We start from the raw sequence: 21,923 nt of genomic DNA, 5'->3' as shown, positions 1-21,923 counted from the left end.
GGCACCCTGGTAAACATCGTATCCCCTATTTCTTGCTGCCCACCCCCCGATGAGTTTGTAGGTGGCCACTAGATTACCTCTCAGCCTCCTCTCGCAGAGGCTGAAGAGTTTCAGGTCTTCCAATCAGTCCACATAGAGGTTTTTCTGTAGGCCTTTAACCAGACGAGTGGCCCTCCTCTGAACCCCCTCCAGGCCATCCACATCCCTCCTGAAGTGCGGCGCCCAAAACTGGACGCAGTACTCCAGCTGTGGTCTGACCAGTGCTGCATCGAGGGGGAGTTTATGAAGAGGGCAAACAGAAGAGGGAAGTTCAGAGAGAGGGCAAACAACACAGAGGCAGATAGGACAGAAATCACAAACCAGAGCAGTAGATCAGTGGGCAGCACGGGGCAGAGAACAGAAAGCAATGCAGCAGATAGGGCAGGGAAGGGGATCAGAGTCGCAATTAGATGAGACACGAGGGTGATCTGTGGCGTGCCTGCCAAAAAGGTCAGTTCCCACTACATTAAATTATACAGGCAACTCCAACTGAACATTTCCTATCAATGAATAATTTTTAAATTGAAGAAGAAAATCCAGATATATCACAAACACACAAGAACAAAAACTTAAATTAACCTGTCAAGACTGAATTGATTCAGTCTCAGGTTGTTCGACTGTCTGCACTTAACCTTTGTATTAAATCAAAGAAATTGTCTTGTATTTTATTTTATGCTTCCTATGTTAAGAATGGGTGGTTATCACTAAGAACGACCTGTACGCCAGCTATTGTTCTGTTTTTGGGATAAGTAGGGGTGAGTAATCTCATGCCATAAGATTACACGTTGTAAATAAACTGGTAAGAAAAGGGGTTGTGTGAAGGTATATGCTAAACCAGGGGTGGGCAAAATGCGGCCTGCAGGCCATTCTATCTGGCCCTTGGGGCCCCTAAAAAATTTAGAAAATTAATATTTATCTGCCCCTGGCTGCCTGTCATGTGTCCCTCGATGGCTTGCCAAAACTCAGTAAGCGGCCCTCTGCCCAAAATAATTGCCCGCCCCTGTGCTAAACTCATTCCATAACAGTGTTCGGGCGCCTGCATCTGTCGCATATATGGTAACATGCTCGTTGTTCATCTGTCAGGATTTCTTATAACTCTAATCATAAGAAACTACTTGAGCTGTGCTGGATTAGTCTTCTGCATTTTTAGGTATAAAATTAAGAATTCTACAATTTCTCCTGTTTGCAAGAACAATGCATACAACCAGTTTCTGAAAACTAGGTGGAAGTCTGTTTACCTCCTGATGCGATGTGCCAGAATGACAAAGATTTCCACTGACAAACACAGGAGTGTTTCACATTTTATTTCAAACAAATCTTACATAAAAAAATGCACAAATTCTAAAAAGCAAGGACACTTTGTGGAGCAGGTCCCGGGTGGAGACCAAGTGCATCCTGGAAAGGTGTATGTGTATACCTATACAAAGGTAGCTGAAACCTCACTTTTGTAGACCCAGCATTCCCAGCAAGACTTTGGTAGGGGGCTAGCCCCCCTGTACTGCTGGGCTGCTCTAGCTCACAGGCTTCAGATGGCCACAATTGATTGAAACTGCAGCCAAAAGATCAGCCAGGGGCAGAGGCATTCTTCTCCCATCCTGGTCCCTCTAAATGAAGTTCCCTGCTTTGGAAGCAGGAGGTGGGAGTACGATAAAACCTCCTGTCCTGGTTTTAAACCACTATCATTACACTTCACAAATCTCTCTGGGATGTCTAAACTGGCTTCAGGGTCAAACACTACAAGCAACATGGCACAAAGCATCTGCACAGCCCCAAAGAATCCAGTCTTCTTCAGTCATTTATATTTAAGAACCTCTACTATACACACTTGGTAGAAAAACTAAAGTGGCATCACAGATTTCAGGGATGTGGCACATTTCCACGGAGTCAAGAGTAAAGGGAAACGCTTTATGACAGGCATGTTTAACACCAAATGCTCTTTCTGCAAATGCTCTTTGAGGACACACACATAGACTTCAAGGTACAAAAAAACCCGATGCACTTTTTAAGAAGAAAGCAGAGGGAAGGCACCATTCTGTTTTAGCTCTGCTTGAATGCAAAAGCCGATAATTTGACATTTGCAGACTGATCTAAAGGTTTCCGTTTTCTGGGTAAACTCAAGTCCTCTTTTGATTTTTCTTCCTGGCTCTCTCTTCCTTCATCGCTTGCACCCAAGGGGCGTTTCCGCTTTTTTACTTCGGTTGAATTGCTATCTGCTGTTCCTCCTTTGGCTTTCTCTGTCCAACCCTTAAAAAACATAAAGGAAAAAAGCATGTGTATGGGAAAAGCAAAACACTATAACAGAGTGTCTCTCAAAAAATGGTCACATGCTTTCACCATCAGGAAATTCAGAGCCACTGGTTCAAGATGTCCACCACAGGCCCACGCACTTGATCAACCGAGCCATATAAATATGAGTACATTTTTGCAACAATCTTCACTGTCCTATTATGTTAGCGGGAAAGAAATACCTGCCATATGGGAACAGCGTCTGCACTGACTCCAGCTAAGATGCAAAAGCAAAAGGATGATAAAGTTTGAAGTTACCTCCTGGAAATCCTGTGTGCTAATACCTCTTCCTCTTCACATCGTTATCTTAACAAGGCTAGCTGTGAACCTCAATGGCAGTGGTTTAAGGACCACTTCCAGCATATTGCTCTACGGTCCTCTGTTTTAGCTGTTAAAAATGTTTTTCTAACATCACTTTAACAACTTTTCCTATTTTTAAGAGTCCAGGAATAATTATTCCTAGTTACACAGTCTGTAACAAACTTGAGTAATTTCTTCCCTTCTCTTATTTTGCTGTTTCATAGATTTATTGTTTGTTTCTCTATGTAGAATGATGCTTATTTAATGCTCAAAGCTTCAGGACTGAGTACTGGTCCTTGGTTGGTTTCTCTCACATGTTTTAATAAGTGAAGTTTTGCGGGCTAATTACTAATCAGAGAATCAGAGAAAACAAAGGCAGGAAAGGACTGCAGGAGGCCACATCTAGCCCAACCCCTTGCTTAAAGCAGGACCATCCCCAACTACATCATCCCAGCCAAAACTTTGTCTAGCCAGGTTTTAAAAACCTCCAAGGATGGAGACTCCACCACCTCTCTGGGTAACCTGATCCAGTGCTTCACCACCCTCCTAGTGAGAAAGTTTTTCCTAATATCCAACTTAAACATCCCTTGCTGCTACTTGAGCCCACTGCTCCTTGGTCTGTCAATATAATATATTTGCACAAACTCATTGCAGGCCCCAGATTGTGGGCAAAATGTTTTCTTTTCCTGTCCATGTTTTTCCTGTAATGAGGAAAAAAAAGCTCCACATACAGATCCACACCAACATGGCTTAACCATGGCTTTGACCTTGTTCTGGTGTGCCATATATGATCTATATGCCATTACAGCAGTTACTGCAGCCTTAGAGTGTACATTAGTCTCTAATTTGCAGTGCATGATAGCACCTAGTTCCTTTTCAGCATTTCTGCTTCCTAACAGTATTCTTTTTGGTGTATTGCTATCTAAGTTTGACCACTCTGATTAAGTTCCTTCCTTTACAATGGGGGGGGGCAATTATTTTGGGTAGAGGGCTGCTTACTGAGTTTCAGCAAGCCATTGAGGGCTGCATGACAGGCAGCTCAGGGCAGATTAATATTAATTTTCTAAATTTTTTAGGGGCCCTGCAGGCCAGATAGAATGGCCTGGTGGGCCACATCTGGCCCCCAGGCCGCATTTTGCCCACCCTTGCTTTACAAGGTCTTTATATCCTCTCCTGTGTTCAAACCCTCTCGAAATCTAATACTTTTCTAAACAGTATTCCTTCCCGTGCCTCCTGAGGCTGGGGGGTCATGGTAACCGCCTGCAGGCAGTAATGCAGGCATCGGCAGTGAGGGTGGGCCGACTGGCCGTAGTGGTGTTGGCGGCAGGGGACCCGCAGAGGCCGATCGCCAATTGGGGGGGGGTCCCCCCACAGCTGGACGGCAACCTGGAAGTGCCAGTGGCACTTCTCGGGGGGCACCAGCACTCCACCTGCCTCCGCTGACTGTCGTCTAAGTCAAGAGCGCTCGCTCTCAGGGGGGGCACCAGTGCTCTCACCCCCGTGCACCTCCTACACATTGCCACTGTTCCTTCCTTTAAAGCAATTGTTTACTTTCAGATATATTGACTTTTGGCTGATAAGTAAATTACAAGTTTTGAGTTTTGGCCTGGTCTAATACTTTCAGCTCCTGGGGCCAGAGAGTAGCAGTATCTAAAACAGCATCAAAATTGGGATTTTCACAGGCCTCAGAGGTAAAAAGAAACAATATGGGTAGTAATTGATGGAAGTCACTCATCATGGTGTCCTGTGACCAGTGGGGTCCCCCCACAAGGGTGTCCTTGGACCACATTGTTCAACATCTTCATTAACGATGTGGACATTGGAGTCAGGAGTGGACTGGCCAACTTCACCGATGACACCAAACTTTGGGGCAAAGCATCCACGCCAGAAGATAGGCAGGTGATCCAGGCTGACCTGGACAGGCTCAGCAAAAGGGCAGACGAGAACCTGATGGTGTTTAACACCGAAAAATGCAAGGTCCTCCACCTTGGGAGGAAAAACCAGCAGCATCCTTATAGGCTCAGCAGTGCTACGCTGGCTAGTACTACGGAAGAAAGACTTGGGGGTCATCATTGACCACAAGATGAACATGAGCCTGCAATACGATGCTGCGGCTAGTAAAGTGACCAAAACGCTGGCTTGCATCCATAGATGCTTCTCAAGCAAATCCCGGGAAGTCATTCTCCCCTTGTACTCGGCCTTGGTGAGGCCGCAGCTGGAGTACTGCGTCCAGTTTTGGGCCCCACAATTCAAAAAGGATGTGGAGAAGCTTGAGAGAGTCCAGAGGAGAGCCACGTGCATGGTCAGAGGTCAGGAAAACAGACCTTACGATGACAGGCTGAGAGCTATAAGGCTTTTTAGCCTGGAAAAGCATAGGCTCAGGGGTGATCTGATGGCCACCTGTAAGTTTATCAGGGGCGACCGCCAGGATCTGGGGCAACATTTGTTCACCAGAGCGCCCCAACGGATGGCGAGGTCGAATGGTCATAAACTCCTGCGATACCGTTTCAGGCTGGACATAAGGAAGAATTTCTTTACTGTCCGAGCCCCCAAGGTCTGGAACAGCCTGCCAGTGGAGGTGGTTCAAGCACCTACATTGAACACCTTCAAGAATAAACTGGATGCTTATCTTGCTGGGATCCTATGACCGCAGCTGACTTCCTGCCCTTTGGGCGGGGGGCTGGACTTGATGATCTTCCGAGGTCCCTTCCAGCCCTAATGTCTATGAAATCTATGAAATTCTTGAAAAAATTCAAGAGTGCTTTCTTACCATCCTTTCTTCAGATGTTAGCATTCTAAATCGACTCATGCCTTCTTTTATTATTTCTGTTTCCTCCAAATCAGGTGCATCTTCCAAAATGCTCCCTCTGTTTTCTTCTAGCCACATCTGGAATCCTGTCTTTGGTCTAAAGTAGTCACCAAAAGAATTGCCAGTGTATGAACATTATCAAAAACTCTTTACAAAATGTCACATTTGAACCAAAACCCAAATGGAATATTCTTAGCTGTCACAAAGTCCTTCCCTAAAGAAGTAGTGGATATGCTCAGCAGTTCCCAGTCACTCTCAGCACCCCCTCAGGACTGCTGCAGCAGCAGGACTGGTCTGTATGTTTTTAAAAATAAAGTGCTTGACTACTTAAAAGTGTCTGCAGATGAACACTTCAGTGGTCCATCTCTTAAAGTAGGATGTAGACCCCTGTGATCACTATGTCGCCATAGCATGCGAAAAGACTGGCCTGTGAAAAGCTGCTTGGGGTGTGGCAGGAGGGCAATCAGAGGTACGTGGCCATCAATACAGCCAGGCAGCGTGGTGGAGAGCAGCTCCCCCAGCTCCCTGAAGGTAAGTTTATGTGGCAGGGGCACAGGTAACACCTAGGTGCATGGAGTGGGGTGGGAATTGGTGACATGTGGGAGGCACAGTGGGAAGGCCGAGGTAGCACTGACTGCTTGCACCGAGCCTGCATGGTGAGGGAGGGAGTGGGGCATGGTCGGCAGTTGGCAGCTGGGGGCACTGCCCAGCTGGGATAGCGTGCAGTGCCCGGGCTGAAACAGGTGGGAATCTGTGGCCACAGGGTCTGGCCAGGGAGCAGGATGGAGCCATGGGTAGCTCATCATGGGTGGGAGTTCCTTGCTGCTATGTGCACTTGCGAGGAGGGGTTGGGCCCATAGGCGATTCATTGGAGGCACATGCCCGCCCCCCCCCCCGATTTCTGCACCCACAGCAGGGCACGGGGCTGCAACTTGGCTGGACCAGCACTGGGCAAGAGCCACCTCCATGGCCCAGTGGGTGAGACCCAACTCAGGAGGGTGGAGCAGGGCAGGGAGGCTAGATGCTGCTGCCGGGAGTGCCATGCCAGCATGGCCACCAAGGTGAGGTGCTCTGATAGTAGCAGTGCAGATTTGTGCCTCCCCCACTGTGGCAGTGGGCACCTCACCTTGGTGGCCATAGCTGCAGGTTGGGAATGAGGGGCAGCCAGCAAGGCATTGGGGAGTGGGGAGGAGGGCTGTGGGTTGGGAGTGAAGGGCAATGGCATGGGCAGGGCACTGGTATATCAGGGCTGCTCAGCATCACAAAGCAGCAGAGGGATGGACAGCTGCAGCTGGACCCGTGTCCTGGTGAGTGAAGGGGGCAGGGGGAGCTCTGATTTTCCGTGATAAAAAAAACTAAATCAAATGCCAAAATATATAGGTATTTTGAATTTATATTATTGTAATGAATGAAGCACTGGTAGGCTTCCAAACTGCTTTAAAAATTTGTAAATATATCAATAAAATATTGTGTTCAACTGTTATAGCGGCATTTCAATTTAATTGCAGAAAAGTGCAAAATTTGGTTTTTTCCCCTTAAATTCACAGAATTTGGGATTTTTAAACAAAGACAACGAGGATCCCTGAACATCAGAAATGATTCCCACAAACTTGATGTATAAGGGCTACCTCTAGAAGGCAAGGCAGTTCAGTCTTTGCACACCACGAGCTACCGTCACTCAGAACATGAGTGGAATTGTAGTATTGACACACCACTTTAAATTTCAAGCTCATCTTCTGAGATGTTTAAATCAAAAGGCTATATTTTTAGATTATCCAAATCTAACAAATTAAAAAAAGAACATTGATGAAAGAAATGAAATTGCTACACCAAAATAAATATTTAAACTGAATACAATTTTGAACTAATGTCAAGTATATCCATCTGTCATCATAAAGTGTTTTGTGAGAAAGACAAAGACAAAGCCTTGGCTGGGATGATCTAGGTGGGGATGGTCCTACTTTGAGCAAGGGGTTGGACTCCCAAGCCTCATTTTCTATGAGTTTATGAAATCCTATGTATTTCTTCACCTTTTGTTTTCAGTGGTCTCTGTGGCAGCAGCTGGTGTTTCAGGCACATCCTTCTCAGCTTTTTCTTCTCTTTCTTCCATTGTTTTGTCACCAGTGCTGGGTGTACGGGACTGGAAAAAAGAGGCAGCTAGGGCCTAAAAAATAAGCAAGATTTGGACAAATATACTGGTAAATGCATTTCTCCATCTGACAACATGGGCTACCTCATTATAAGGAAAATGTCTTTACAGAAATATTTCTATAACTGTAACTCCTACTCTGACAGTGTAAGAACTTAAGAGAGTTTACATTTACTATCAATTCTATTTCATAAATAAAATAGCACAAATAGCAACATTTATACTTTGTACAGTCTGACAAAAATCTCATTGTTTGTCTTCACATGCATTACTCTACACCAGGGGTTCCCAAACTGCAGTACATATACCGCTGTGGGGGACACAAGACATCTCTGGTGGGTACACGGGAGAAATTGCGTAATGGAGGATTTAATTTTCATGATAATAATAATTGGCATTTAAGGGGTACATGGACAGCTGGTAAATCTGGAAGGGGGTATGCAAGAAGAAAAAGTTTGAGAACCTGTCCTCTAAACAAGCCTGTACTCTGCTTGGGCAGACTTTACAGCTGGAGATTTCATTCAACCAATTGGTTTTCCTACATTCAGCAAGAGCAGGTAAAAAAAAAATCAATTCTCTGTTCTCATAAAATAGTGTAAGGACTGGAAATACCTGCTTGGACTTTGGCTTGGGAATCAGAGGCTTTAAAACTTGAGACTCCTGCTTGTTTCCAGCCCGACTTGTAGATGCAGGGGTTTTCTTGGAGGCCTTGCTCATAGTGTCTAAAACGTTACCTGGGGGAACTGTAGGGTCTTTTTTGTTAGCTGTCACCTAAAATAACAAGCAGTTAGGAACTTTTTTACATTTCAGTCGCAAGGGAATCTTTCCCTCAGAGATTCTGTCAGATGGAAACATGAATTTTAAAAAAGTTTACTGTGTAATTTAAATTAAAAAAAAAAAAACCCAGCCAGACCAATTGCAAAATTCTTACCTTGAAGGGATTGACTCGACCTTGGCTGCTGGATGCAATGACAGCTTTTTTTTTCCGGGAAAAGGGAAAAAGAACAAACAAAGCGCATGTGAATGCCTAGGAAGTTCTGTACAAGTTTCAGGAGGAAATGGAACATTGTTCATTTAATTACCTTCATTACAGAAGTAAAAGTATTTATTGTCTGGTTAATCAGAATGAAAATTCTGCACCCAGTGTTGCTAAGAGTCTGGGAAAGAGGAAGATATTAGGTGCATGGGCTGATACTGTTGACAAATGCCAACAGTGACACGATACACAGACCTAATAAAATGGTTTTGATCAGAATACATTGAGATTTACTTACCAGATTTCGGAGTTGAAACCTCTGGCATTTCTACACTTTTGCAGAATGGATTGGATCCTTCAGAACAAAAGAAACGGGCGATTTTTAACCACAACTGAGTGCAAATACCAACAGAGCAACTCAGGGCTTGGGCAGATGTAACAACTGAAATGTTTTCAAGTGAAACGGCCTTGGAAACGTTCAGCCAGGGGATACACATACAACTACCTGTGTGTTTTAAAACACTACTTCTCGTCTAGCACCACCCAGGGGTACAGTCCCCTGTGGCTATGTACTCTATTCTACCTCCCATACCTGCGATTGGAGGAAAGAGGGGGAAGAGAAAAGAGCATGGAGAGCGAGAAAGGGAGGGAAAGGGGGTAGTCCTGCTGTTGAGAATCCAGCACTCCAGCTCCTATCCTCTCTAATTCTCTTTCCTCAACTGAGCAGAACAGTAGGTGAATGGGTCGACCATGGGGAAGGCTTTGTTGAATTTGGTTCTAGCTAGAGGGAATGACCTGGTGGGAGATCTGAGGATTGAGGGTAATCTGGGAGACAGTGATCATGAAACGATAGAACTCACTATCTGTCGTAGGGCAGGGAAGTCGCCCAGTAGGGCCGAGGTGCTTGACTTCACGAAGGCTGACTTCAATGAGCTTAGGAAAATAGTAGGAAGGACCCTATGGGAAGAGGGACTGGAGGGGAAGGGAGTTCAGGAAGGGTGGCTGTTCCTCAAAGGAGCAATCCTCAGAGTGCAGAAAAGGTCTATTCCTGTATGCAGGAAAAGGTGGTAAAGGGACCAGGAAGCCCTCCTGGCTTACTAGAGGAGTCAAGGATTATTTAAGAAAGAAAAAGGAGGCTTATGGACAGTGGAAACAAGCAGTACTCACCAAGGAGGAATACCCAAGTATAGCCCTTATTTGTAGGGAGAGAATAAGGAAGGCAAGAGCAGAAACCGAGATCAGGTTGGTGACTGAAATCAAAGACAATAAGAAGTCCTTCTTTAGGTATACAGGGAGACCAAAGGGAACGTGGGACCTTTGCAGATTGGGACACGACAGCTGATAGCAGATTGTCAGGAGAAAGCTGAACTATTTAATGAATACTGTGGGTCACTACTTCTGCATACAAATGGTGGTTGCCTGTTTTGTCGGATACTGGATGGATGTGAGGGGATGATTGTCAGCCAATGGTCAGTGTTGAACTGGTGAAGGAGCACTTTAGAGCAGCTGAATGTCTTCAAGCTGGCAGGACCAGATGGACTATATATCTGACAGTGCTGAGGGAATTGGCTGGAGTCATTGCAGGAGCATTGGAAAAGATATCTGAAGAATCGTGGTGCTCGAGAGAAATCCTGGAAGACTGAAAAAGGGCCAATGTGGTGCCAGTCTGTAAGAAGGGGAGAAAGGAGGATCTGGGAAACTATAGGCAGGGGGGTTGGACTCAATGATTTTTCAAGGTCCTTTCCAGCCCTTCATTTCGTTTTGGCATTTGCTCAGTTTGACCTCGATACCAAGTAAATTTTGGAAAAAAATATCAAGAACTCCATTTGTGAGAGACTGCCAGAAGGCAGGATGCTGAAGGATAGCCAACATGGTTTCACTGCAGGCAGGTCGTGTCTGATCAACATCGCCTCCTTCTATGAGCAAGTAATGAACTGCTTAGATGTGGGGGATGCGGTTGATGTCATATACCTGGATTTTAAAAAGGCCTTCGATATGGTCTCCCATGATGCTCTTATAAAAAAACTGGGGGATTGTGGGCTGGCAGAGTCCACGGTCAGGTGAGTTGGGAACTGGCTAAGGGGTCAAACCCAGAGAGTCTTAATGGATGGGTCTGTATCGTCTTGGCGGGAGATGGCCAGTGGTGCCCTGCAGGGTTCAGTTCTTGGCCCCGTGCTGTTCAACATCTTTATCAACAATTTAGATGAGGATGTGGAAAGAACACTGGCTAAGTTTGCAGGCAATATACTAAGTTATGGGGAAAAGCAGTCACGCTAGGGGACAGGATGCAAATCCAAGTGGACCTGGACAAGCTGGAAAGGTGGGCGGAGTGGAACTGGATGCAGTTCAATACAGATAAATGCAGAGTGCTTCATCTGGCGAGAAGTAACCAGCAACATAAAGGTTAGGAGAAGATGTCCTGGCCAGCATGGTAGCTGAAAGGGACCCCAGCATGATGGGGTTATGGTTGATCACAGGATGAACACGAGCCACCAGTATGATGCTGTAGTCAACAGAGCTAATAGCATACTGGGATTCATTAGCTGTTGCATCGTGAGCAGGTCTAAAGAAGTGATGCTTCCTCTCTACCAGGTGGTGGTGAGACCCCAGCTGGGGTACTGTGTCCAGTTCTGGACACTGCACTTCAAAAGAGACATGGAGAATCTTGCAAGGGTCCAGAGAAGGGCCACAAGAATGATTAAGGGCCTGGAGGACAAACCTTATGAAGAAAGACTGGGACTGTTCAGCCTGGGGAAAAGACTGAGAGGGGACTTGGTGGCCATCTGTAAGTATGTAAGGGGTGAATATCAGGAGCTGGGAGAAAAACTGTTCACGAGGGCGCCCCAGGGGAGGACAAGGAGCAATGGCCATAAACTGTTAGGGGATGGTTTAAGGTTGGATGTAAGGAAGAACTTCTTTACAGTAAGGGTGACAAGAACCTGGACTAGACTTCCCACAGAGGTGGTACAGACCCCAACCTTGGAAGTTTTTAAGAGAAGACTGGACAGATACTTTGCTCAGATCATTTGATCTCAGCAGTATTCCTGTCCAGAGCAGGAGGGTTGGACTCAATGATTTTTCAAGGTCCTTTCCAGCCCTTCATTTCGTTTTGGCATTTGGATGTTTATCTTGCTGGAATCACCTGCCTCTGGCAGGGGACTGGACTCGATGATCTCATGAGGTCCCTTCCAGCCCCTAATATCTATCAAATCTATGAAATCTATTTCTATGATGTCTATGGGACTGCAGCAGGAGGGCCTGGCAATAGTGAGGCTCCTTGGAATTGGAAGGGGTCTGGTAAGGGGGTAGCAAGAGGAGGGAAAGCCCCACTCCATGTCTGGTAGGGATCCCCAGTTTGGACCCAGCAATGCCCCAGGCCCCAGTGGCTGCTCAGCAGGCAGGCTGTCCACCCTGATCACCCTCCCACTGCTGTGCAGATGTAACAAGAAGCAAAACACTCCAAAATAGCATTTCACTTGAAGAGGTACCGTTTGGGAGGGTTTCAGCCACTTCTGGGAACATTACAAAGGATTTGTACAGCTGGCCCTTGGAACCATTTCAAAGGCGTCTGAGACATTTTTACTGTTACGTCTGTCCACACCCTCTTTCAAAACAATCCTACTGAACTCATGCAACTTTCAGCACTACAAGAATTTTGCAATGCTTAGTAAATGCTTTAACAGGCACATTTAATCAGTTGCATCTGTACCTGTATTTACCTCTTCTAAGGAAAGGGGGTGAATCATATACTGCATTTCCTTTCTGAAGTCTACTCTTTCAGGGATAAACCCCAGTTACAGTTAATCTATTTGAGAGGTAGAAGCAACAGGTTTTATTTAAAAGACTTTCTGGCACTTAAAGTACTAAAACACTATAGAACAGACCAGACTGTGAAAGCAAAGCAAAGATGTATAAGTTCATGCCTTTAAATAAAGGTAAAAAGTTCACGCTCTTTTCACAGAAACAACAGAATTTGCTATGTGGGCATAATTCAGCAATTGCCACACTTACTCTAATACAAAATGAGGTTTCCTCCCCAGTTGGCATGGGAAAAAAACCCCTTGTCTTACAACTGCATACAAGGAAATATCAATTAAACTGCTGCCAAAAGCAGCACATGTTTAGCAATGGAAGCCAACTGTGAAGATGACTGAATTCAGCTCACACTGGGCAAACATGCTGATGGGAACTTTTTTTTTTAAATTGTGCGTGTGGTCTCTAAAAATAGGGGCAGGTGTTCCCTCCGCAGGGAATGGGCACCAGGCCTGAAAGTACTGCAATATCCAATATCAGGCTGGCACTGGAACAACCAGAGCCAGCCCTGATTCCCTCCTCTTGGTGTCAAAAATGCTTAATCTCAGCCAAAAGGCAAGGATAGGTTAATGCGGCCCATCTGAATATGATATATGGTAGTGCCCATTAAGTGCAGTCCACTTTACTACTGACACTTTTTAAAGTCATAGTGAGCCATGACATTGCATAGACCTTCCCAGACATCTGCTGGGAAGAGCAGTCAGCTAAGTCTGATCGCTCACGTCGGTTCTTAGCCAGAGTGCAGGACCTCCATCTAACCCAGGAGGTGCACAGCCCCACCAGGGGAGACGCCTTGTTGGACCTGGTGCTGTACACGGGTGATGACCTGGTGAGGGGGCTGCGGGTGATGGGCCACCTGGGAGACAGTGATCATCGCTTGCTGGAATTCACCATCCAGCGTAAGGTGGCAAAGGGCTGCAGCAAGGCAACAGCCCTACACTTTAGGAGGGCTGACTTCAACAAGCTAAGGAGGATCGTTGGGGAAGCGCTGAGGACCCAGAGGGGAAGGGAGCCAGATGTCCAAGGTGAGTGGTTGCTCCTTAAGGAGACGATCCTCCATGCCCAAAGGGAGGTAATCCCAACAAGGGTCAAAGGGAGCAGGAGGGCACATAAACCCCCACGGCTCACTAGGAGCATCCGGGAATGTCTCCTTGCTAAAAGGGAGGCATACACCCAATGGAGGGATGGGGTCATCACCAAGAAGGACTATGTTACAGTCGCCCGAGGATGTAGGGGGGCAGTCAGGAAGGCCAAGGCAGAGATGGAGATAGGACTAGCTTCCCGGATTAAGGACAATAAGAAGTCCTTCTTCAAATACATAGGGGGTAAAAAGAGGGTCCCGGGTAATGTGGGGCCCCTGCAGGACACGATGGGCAACTTAGTCGTCATGCCAGATGACAAAGCTAACATATTTAACGATTTCTTTGCCTCTGTCTTCCTAAGTAGGGACCAGTTCAGCCACCTCCCTGCTGGGCCCCCCTCGGGCCCCAGGAGAGACACTCCTGGGCCAGGGGTTAGCGAGGAGTTAGTTAGGGTACTTCTGGAGAGGCTGGACGTGTTCAAGTCCGCTGGTCCGGACGATCTTCACCCTAGGGTTCTACAGGAACTGGCCGAGGTCATTGCGGGACCCCTGGCGCGGCTCTATGAGCACTCGTGGTGCTCTGGTGAGGTGCCGGAGGACTGGAAGAGGGCCAATGTAGTCCCTATCTTCAAAAAGGGAAAAAAAGAGGACCCGGGAAATTACAGGCCAGTTAGTCTTACCTCAATCCCGGGTAAGCTCTTTGAAAAAATCATCCTGGCACACATCCAGGAGGGCCTTGCGGGGGAATGCATGCTCAGGGGCAACCAACATGGGTTCATCAGGGGCAGGTCTTGTCAGACCAACCTGGTGGCCTTTTACGATCAGGTCACCAAATCATTAGACGCAGGGGTTGCTGTGGATGTAGTCTTTCTGGACTTCCGGAAGGCTTTCGACACTGTCTCTCACCCTGTCCTCATCAAAAAGCTGGGAGACTGTGGTGTCGATGCCCACATGGTCAAATGGGTCGCCAACTGGTTGGAGGGCCGCACCCAGAGGGTGGTAGTGGATGGGTTCTTCTCGACCTGGAAGGATGTGGGCAGCGGGGTTCCGCAGGGCTCGGTCCTCGGGCCCGCACTGTTCAACATCTTCATCAGTGACTTGGATGAGGGGGTAGAAAGCACCCTGTTCAAGTTTGCTGATGACACTAAGATGTGGGGGGATGTGGGTGCACTAGAAGGGTGCAATAGGCTACAAGCTGACCTTGACAGGTTGCAACGGTGGGCAGATGAGAATAGGATGGGGTTTAACACTGATAAGTGCAAGGTGTTGCACATGGGGAGGAAGAACCGGCACCACACTTACAGGTTGGGGAACTCCCCTCTTGCCAGCACGGAGACGGAAAAGGATCTTGGCGTCGTCATTGACTCCACGATGAACATGGGCCAGCAGTGTGGGGAGGCAGTCAAGAAGGCCAACCGCACCCTGTCATGCATCCACAGATGCATCTCGAGCAGATCCAGGGAGGTGATCCTCCCCCTCTATGCGGCACTGGTCAGGCCGCAGCTGGAGTACTGCGTCCAGTTCTGGGCGCCACACTTCAAGAGGGACGTGGACGATATGGAAAGAGTCCAGAGGAGGGCCACTCGTATGATCAGGGGTCAGCAGGGCAAGCCTTATGAGGAGAGGCTACGGGACCTGAACCTGTTTAGCCTCCACAAGAGAAGGTTAAGGGGAGACCTTGTGGCCTGCTACAAACTGGTCAGGGGGGATCAGCAGGTATTGGGGGAGTCCCTGTTCCCCCGTGCGCTGCCAGGAGTGACCAGGAATAACGGTCACAAGCTGGCGGAGGGTAGGTTTAGATTAGATATTAGGAGGCGTTACTTCACAGTCAGGGCGGCTAGGGCCTGGAACCGGCTTCCAGGGGAAGTGGTGCAGGCTCCTAGCCTAGGGATTTTTAAAAGGAAGTTAGATGAGCACCTTGCCGGGGTCATCTGACCCCGGTGCTCTTTCCTGCCAAGGCAGGGGGTCGGACTAGATGATCTTCCTAGGTCCCTTCCAACTCTAGCTACTATGAAACTATGAAACTATATACCTTTTGACTCCCTCTTCATACACACAGCTGAACTATGCCTTTCTTTCCAATTTTCATTTATTCCTGCCTCTTCATCACCCATAAATGCCTGGAAAACATCACCAAATGGGGCCCCACACAGTTCACCCAGAATCCCTCTGTCACACCCTCTCTCAGCCTGGTGCATATGATTAGTGTGGCCCCATCCTCCATGAGGTAAAGCCAAACCAGGCTGCCCTGCACCTCATCTGCATATTAATTTTTGGAGCATCCCAGGACTTGTGACAAGAACACCAGGTTCCAGTCTTGAATGGGGGCTAATTAGCACATGGATCCTTTGTTGGGAGTATCTGGAGTAGATACCAGTACCGAGCAGTGCTCAGTTGTAGGGTCACTATGCCCTGAAATGCAGTTGACTCAGCCCAATGAACTATGTGGCAAGTCACAAGGTTTGGCTTTGGAATAATATGCATAGTCTGCACTACATAAAAGTACCTGCCAAAGTGCTGCTCAAAAATGTACTTATGGAGTACCTGCGCTAAAACTTGAAGCAGTTTCCAAAAAAGGTAACATGCATCAATTCTGGTGAACTAAATCCATGGGTACTATATGCAAATTGCTACAGCCATGTTTCATTTCAAAATTATTGTTTTCAAATTTGCTCCTCACTTCCATGTGCTCAGGGAGAGCAGGGTCGCACAGTAAGGAGAGGGGGAAGAGGCTGCCAAAGGAAAATGTTGGGGGGAAAAGCAGAGAACAAAGGGACTACCTGACCCTCCCCAGATTTATTTTCCCCGCTGTAGCAGTGGGAGGGCAACAAATTCAAGGAAAACCTCCAATAATTAGGTTCTATTCCTGGAAAATAATAACAAAATTATAATCTTTTCATATATAGAATATAATTATTGGGGGGTCATCTTGTAATAAGGGTCATCTATTCAAGTAAATATGGTATCTCTTCCCTGGCAACCCTACCATACTGGAGATCAAAATTAAAACTACTGAATATTCATTAACTGATAGAAAGAGGTACAACCCTGCTTGGTGGAGGGGAAGAAAACAGAACAGAACAGCATAAACCAGAGGCAGGCAAAATACAGCCGGTGGGCTGGATCCGGCCCATCAGGTCATTCTATCCAGCCTGTGGGGCCCCTAAAAAATTTAGAAAATTAATTATTATCTGCTCCTGGCTGCCTGTCAAAGATGACAAGGCGTCAGCAACAGCAGGACCCAGAGGGAGCCGGTGGCAGGACCTAGGGGTGCCAGGACCCAGCAGCCGCAGCAGCAAGCTCTGCACAGCCCCACTCCCCTACCCCCAGCCCCAGCACCCAACTTTCTGGCCTGGTGACCCTGGGGCTGTTCCTGCACCCTCCCTCCCTCAGGGAGTGCAACTCAGCTAAGAATGGGGGAGAGGGGAGTACCACCGGCAATCGCTCCAGTCCTTGGGACCAGGCCATGCCAGCTCCTGCTGCATCCTGCAGTCCCAGTGATGCAGCCAGGAACTGCATGGTGACTGAGTGGCTGGCATGTGGGAGGGATGGGGAGAAGCAGCAGATGGAAAAGTGGGGAAAAGGTGGTGGCAGTGGTGGCAGGAAGGGGGCGAGTAGCAGCGGATGGGCAGGAGCACAGCAACAGCTAGGCTGGAGCATGGGGCCCACATCAGTACCTCGGGGCAGGGCTGTTGGGGGCCCAGAGTGGGATGGCAGGAGTGCAGGGCCCAGGCTGGCTCCCCACTCTCCCTGCTAGTGCAGCCCAACCTGGCTCCATAGAGCTCCTGCCAGTCTGAGCCCCGCACTCCTGCTACCCTGTCCTGGTCCCCCACCAGCCATGGCCCTGGGGCACTAGTGTGGGCCCTGTGATTCCTGGCTGGCTCCATGTGGTGCCAACTGGCAGGCGAGGGGTATGGCGTATGGGGAGGATATTAATTTACCTCATATTGATGCCATAAAAGTTAAAGCTTGCCCAGTGCTTTGGACACATTAATCACTGCATAACCTGTGGAGTCCTCGAGCAATCCTTAAGTTACCAGGGGAATTTCCAGAATTTCCTATTACATGTATAAAACAAATTAAAAGATCTCCCTAATTTCCCAGCCCACCCTCAGAGTATTTCTTACTGTGTCTCTGCACTGCTGTCATTTCTTCCATCTCCTCAGCTGCGTCACCTTCCTCACTATCTTCCACTTGGTCATTCTGGAGGATCCTGGTTCGAGGTTGGCTCCACTCCGTAGCAGAATGGCTGTAACTAAATGAAAATAACTGTGAAGAGGCTGCACCTAGAACTCCCCCCTCCTCCTAAAGAAATGTGGACAGAATGTTTACTCACAGCAGGGGTCAAAGAAAAGGTACACTAAATTTCTGAATTAATTTCATGAAATGAAAACAATCAGGTCTGGGGTTTTATTTTACACTGAGCCTTTGATGAAAATGTGAAATGACTGACAAAAAACAAACCAAAGCTCTAGATAATTACGGTATCATTAACCATTTCAGTGCAACAAAAACACAACATTCATTCCCCCCCCAGCGGTATTCATGTAGCTGCAAAGACGACCGCACACGCCTGTGGGTTCTCTTGAAATTCACAGCAAAGGCCAGCACCGGCCTCCAAATGACTCAGAAATCAGGTGGTTAAGCAAAGGCTCAAAGAAAGGTAACATGATTTTGCCTGACTCTTTTAGGCCAGAGAGGAGGTTTTGTCCTACGAGAACCTTGTTAGCATTTTGGTAGTGGTGGCAGATGACAAAACAAGGAGCAATGGTCTCCAGTTGTGGCAGGGGAAGTTGAGGTTGGATATTATGAAAAACCTTTTCACTAGGAGGGCAGTAAAGCACTGGAATAGGTTACCCAGAGAGACTGTGGACTCTCCATCCTTGGAGGTGTTTAAGAGCTGGCTACAAAGCCCTGGCTGGGATGATGGAGTTGGTGCTGGTCCTGCTTTGAGCAGGGGGTTGGACTAGGTGTGACCTCCCAAGGTCCCTTCCAGCCCTAATTTTCTATGATTTTATGACTCTAGAGGTGTGGAGAAAGGTGTTAACAATACAGGAAAGGGATAAATATTGGAGAATTCCTGGAAAGATATCTGCAAAAATATTAAAGACTGTAGGCCTCACTGGAGTAATGAGTGATACAAGCACTGATCAATGCATATCAAACTCACAGAGGAGAGGCTTTGCTGAAAGGTTAGGGTACCCGTGGCAGCAAACTTGACAGATGGCAGAGAGGTAAAGTTGATAGCCAAGGTGTTAAAATTGATTGTTAAGAATAAACAGTAATTCTGGTGCCAAAGAAATCTAGAAGGGCACCCGGTGATAAGAAAGTCCGAAGATAGGGTGATGTGGTAGAGGTGTCAATGTTTGCAAGGTAAATGCCCGATATAAAACAGAACTACTCATTTCATGTGCAAGAGGAAGCCTGGAAATCTTTAAACCATGCATTAGGCTTAGGGGGCACAAGCAATTAAGGGTTATGCCTATGCCTTACCACCATCCAGGGCTAACATCTTGCAACCCCTTGGACAGGAAACATTAGCATGTAGAGCAGTGATTCTCAAACAGGGTGCCATGACACGTGGGGTGCCTTGAGACCCTTTCAAGGGTGCCACATGATGTTAGATGTACAAACATAATTCACAAGATAAACCCAGAGATTTCAAACAGGAATCCATAGTGGAAAAAACTTTCTGACCTGTTGAGGGTCTTTGAGATCTTTGCAACAGAAGAACTGCTCTAATATTTTTTCTGTAGTCATAAACGAGTGAAAACTGAGAGCTGGCATTTCCCAAGGGGAGCCTCAAGTCTAAAAAGGTTGAGAACCATTGGCACAGGTGCTGCGCAGAAAATAAATCTGGCTGAGCTTTTGCAAGCAAACCAAACCTTGGGGCCAATTCTTTGTGTAAAGTTGAGGTCTCCAAGGGAACGTGCTGCATGGCCCAGCCGCAGCAGAGACATTACCCTGGCAGCACGCGTGTACACAAAGAACTACACTGACCAAGAGAGAACACGGAGGAACCACACAGACCAAGCTTTTCATACTCCCCATTTAAATACATCAAATACATGAACGAGCCACTTCTCTGCCTACAACAGCTGGCAAATGAATGCATATTTTCAAGCTGGAAATTAAGCAGAAGGACTCTGAAAATTTGATCTGATATTTTACCAAATCCTATTAAATTACCAAATACATTTTCTGCTTTCTCTTTCCCATCTCTGCTGATTACTAAGACGTGTGTATGTAAACAGTGGCTCTATTCCAGGCAAACTCTGGCAGCAACGAATGACTCTGGCAATAAGAGCTATAATTCAACTCCGATAGACTGAGGTCACAAACATTAACTACAGCTTCCATTCATGAACAAGAGACGTGGATGAAACAGCCTACCTAGAAGGGAGCTACAACTGTTTGTACCCATATATTCAAAGATAAACCTGCAGCTGTATTTACATATGGGCCCCTGAACTTGTTGCAAAATTAACCTTCCTCCTATAAGCTTACAAACCTGATGCACTGTATTATGACGACAATACCCACAGGTGGTGAAAGACTGTGAAAGCTTTTCCGTCACTGGATTAGGGACAACATTTAATACCAATTATTATTATTAATCATCTTTATTACTGTAGTGTCTCGGGCCTAAAAAAGAATGGCGCCCCATTGTGCTAAGCAGTGGACCAAATGCAAATTAGGAGACTGTCTTCATCCCGAATGCTTGCAATCTAAACTGACAGGGGAAACCCAGGGAGGGGGGGAACCATAGAACAGAGAGCAGAGTGAACAACGTGATAGTAGTAAGCACGTTAGGGTATAAAGAGATGTCGCCAAATCAAACAGATCAACTGTGGCAGGATGTCATTGGGCTAAATGCACACCACCTGTTTTTCTGCCCGTTGGGACAATGAGCAATGTGCTCCCCACTTGCGGAGAAGCGCCCCAGGGAATCTTTGGGGCATGTCTCTGTGAACAGAGAAAGCCAGTTCAGGTGTGGTCCTGGGGCTGAGACTGCCCATCACATGTTGGCAATCCCAGCCCTAGGACCGCACTGGACTCTCAAGGAGTGTCCGCATGTGCCTGGGGAATCCCAAATGGGGGAACCCAGGCAGGCACTCCCAGTGTTTCAGGGGTCTGATCCTGACGCCCCAGGAGTGTCTGCCCAGGGTGGCTGGAGAAATGTGTAACTCCAGGCTGCCCACTCTCTTGCCTTAAAAACCCCCCAGCCATTAGCTGCAAAATAGCAGCACAAAATCCTACCACCTGTGGCAGCCACAAATTTAGGGCATTTGTGGGATGAGAAAGGGTGTGGACATCTGTCTGCTTGGCCTCTGTGTCACTAGAAACTTTTTAATGGTAGTACAAAGGCAAAGTCTGTTTATGCCTTTGGTTCCACAATTTTTTTAAGGGGGGCGTGGGGAAGGGGTGTTGCTAAAAAGGGCCACACTAAATGTCAAGGAAAATAAAGGAAGAGGAGCCCTGAACAGTAGGGAAAGGACAGACAGGGCAGGAGAGAGGAGGAGAAGAGTGCACGGAGTGGAGCAAAGGGAAGAGTCTGCAAATGCAGACGCACAGACACATTTACTACCGAATCAAATGCTTTTGCTATGCAGCACAAGCAGGGCACGCACAAAGTGCACAGCTTTCTACTGATGGAGGTCACTCCATTCCAGGGGATCCTTCAGGAAGTCAGAAGTACTGTACCAGTAGTGTGTTGTATTCCCTGCTATCCTTCATCTCCTGGGTCAGCCCGTTGCTGAAAACAAACTGGCTACCCTCCAACTCGCAGCCTGGCATCATAACCATGTCTACTACCAGCGGCTAGTCTGGGAGAGTTGGTCATGTGTCTGCTCCTTGCTACAGAACAAATGTACTATGCCATAAAATCTACAGCCTGATGGAAAGGAGAGAGAGGGATAGAGCAAAGAGCCAATAAACACAATGGAAACCCAGTCAAAATACTATTCAAGGCTATTTGGATGAAGGTGCCACGCGGTTGGCACCATGCTTCCTGGTTTCTTTAGAGTAGGGGCACCTGTCCCTTCCACAGCCACGTGCGGCATCCTCACTGTTAGGAGGCAGGGCAGTGTGGTCCGACTTTACACATCCTTGGTGTGGCAGTCCTGTTTAGTAATCTCCCCGAGGAAGGGTACAAATGCTGTGAACAGCATCTGCTTTGACTGTAATGCTCATATAAGGGCAGCTCTATGCTCATTACGGCATTGAAGGAGCCGAACTGGGCTAAAAATCACACTTTGTTACTCAGTGCAAGTCTGTTTGGCATGAACAACCAAACTACACGGTCTAGGTGTTTCTTTACAGTTTTGCAGGAAAACTAAGTACCAATACAGCACACTGAACCTGGGAGCTCAAGAAGTCTTCTGAGGCTCGTGCATCAATACATCAACACGATTACAACACGAATAGACTGGACCTAGAATGCTGTTTTAATCGATTCCCCATGGGTTTA

The 21,923-nt window shown here is 47.2% G+C and overlaps 1 protein-coding gene across 1 annotated transcript in view; it reads right to left on the bottom strand.

Annotated features, from left to right (window-relative positions):
• Positions 1-1,327: 1,327 nt before the first annotated feature.
• The window catches only part of WDHD1 (WD repeat and HMG-box DNA binding protein 1), a 49,371-nt gene continuing 28,775 nt past the window's right edge, over positions 1,328-21,923 (bottom strand). Inside the window, exons 20-26 of the mRNA XM_090034373.1 lie at positions 17,581-17,708; positions 8,858-8,914; positions 8,515-8,558; positions 8,196-8,354; positions 7,465-7,598; positions 5,396-5,531; positions 1,328-2,283 (exon numbers count right to left, since the gene is read on the bottom strand). Coding sequence (XP_089890499.1) covers positions 2,077-2,283; positions 5,396-5,531; positions 7,465-7,598; positions 8,196-8,354; positions 8,515-8,558; positions 8,858-8,914; positions 17,581-17,708 — 865 coding nt within the window. The 3' untranslated portion in view covers positions 1,328-2,076. The remainder of the gene's footprint in view (positions 2,284-5,395; positions 5,532-7,464; positions 7,599-8,195; positions 8,355-8,514; positions 8,559-8,857; positions 8,915-17,580; positions 17,709-21,923) is intronic.

This window comes from Crocodylus siamensis, chromosome 2 (assembly GCF_052110815.1).
Source record: "Crocodylus siamensis isolate JL-2025a chromosome 2, ASM5211081v1, whole genome shotgun sequence".
NCBI classification, from domain to species: Eukaryota; Metazoa; Chordata; order Crocodylia; family Crocodylidae; genus Crocodylus; species Crocodylus siamensis.
The sequence above is the reverse complement of the archived record's forward strand: the minus strand, read 5'-3'. Positions and strand labels throughout refer to the sequence as shown.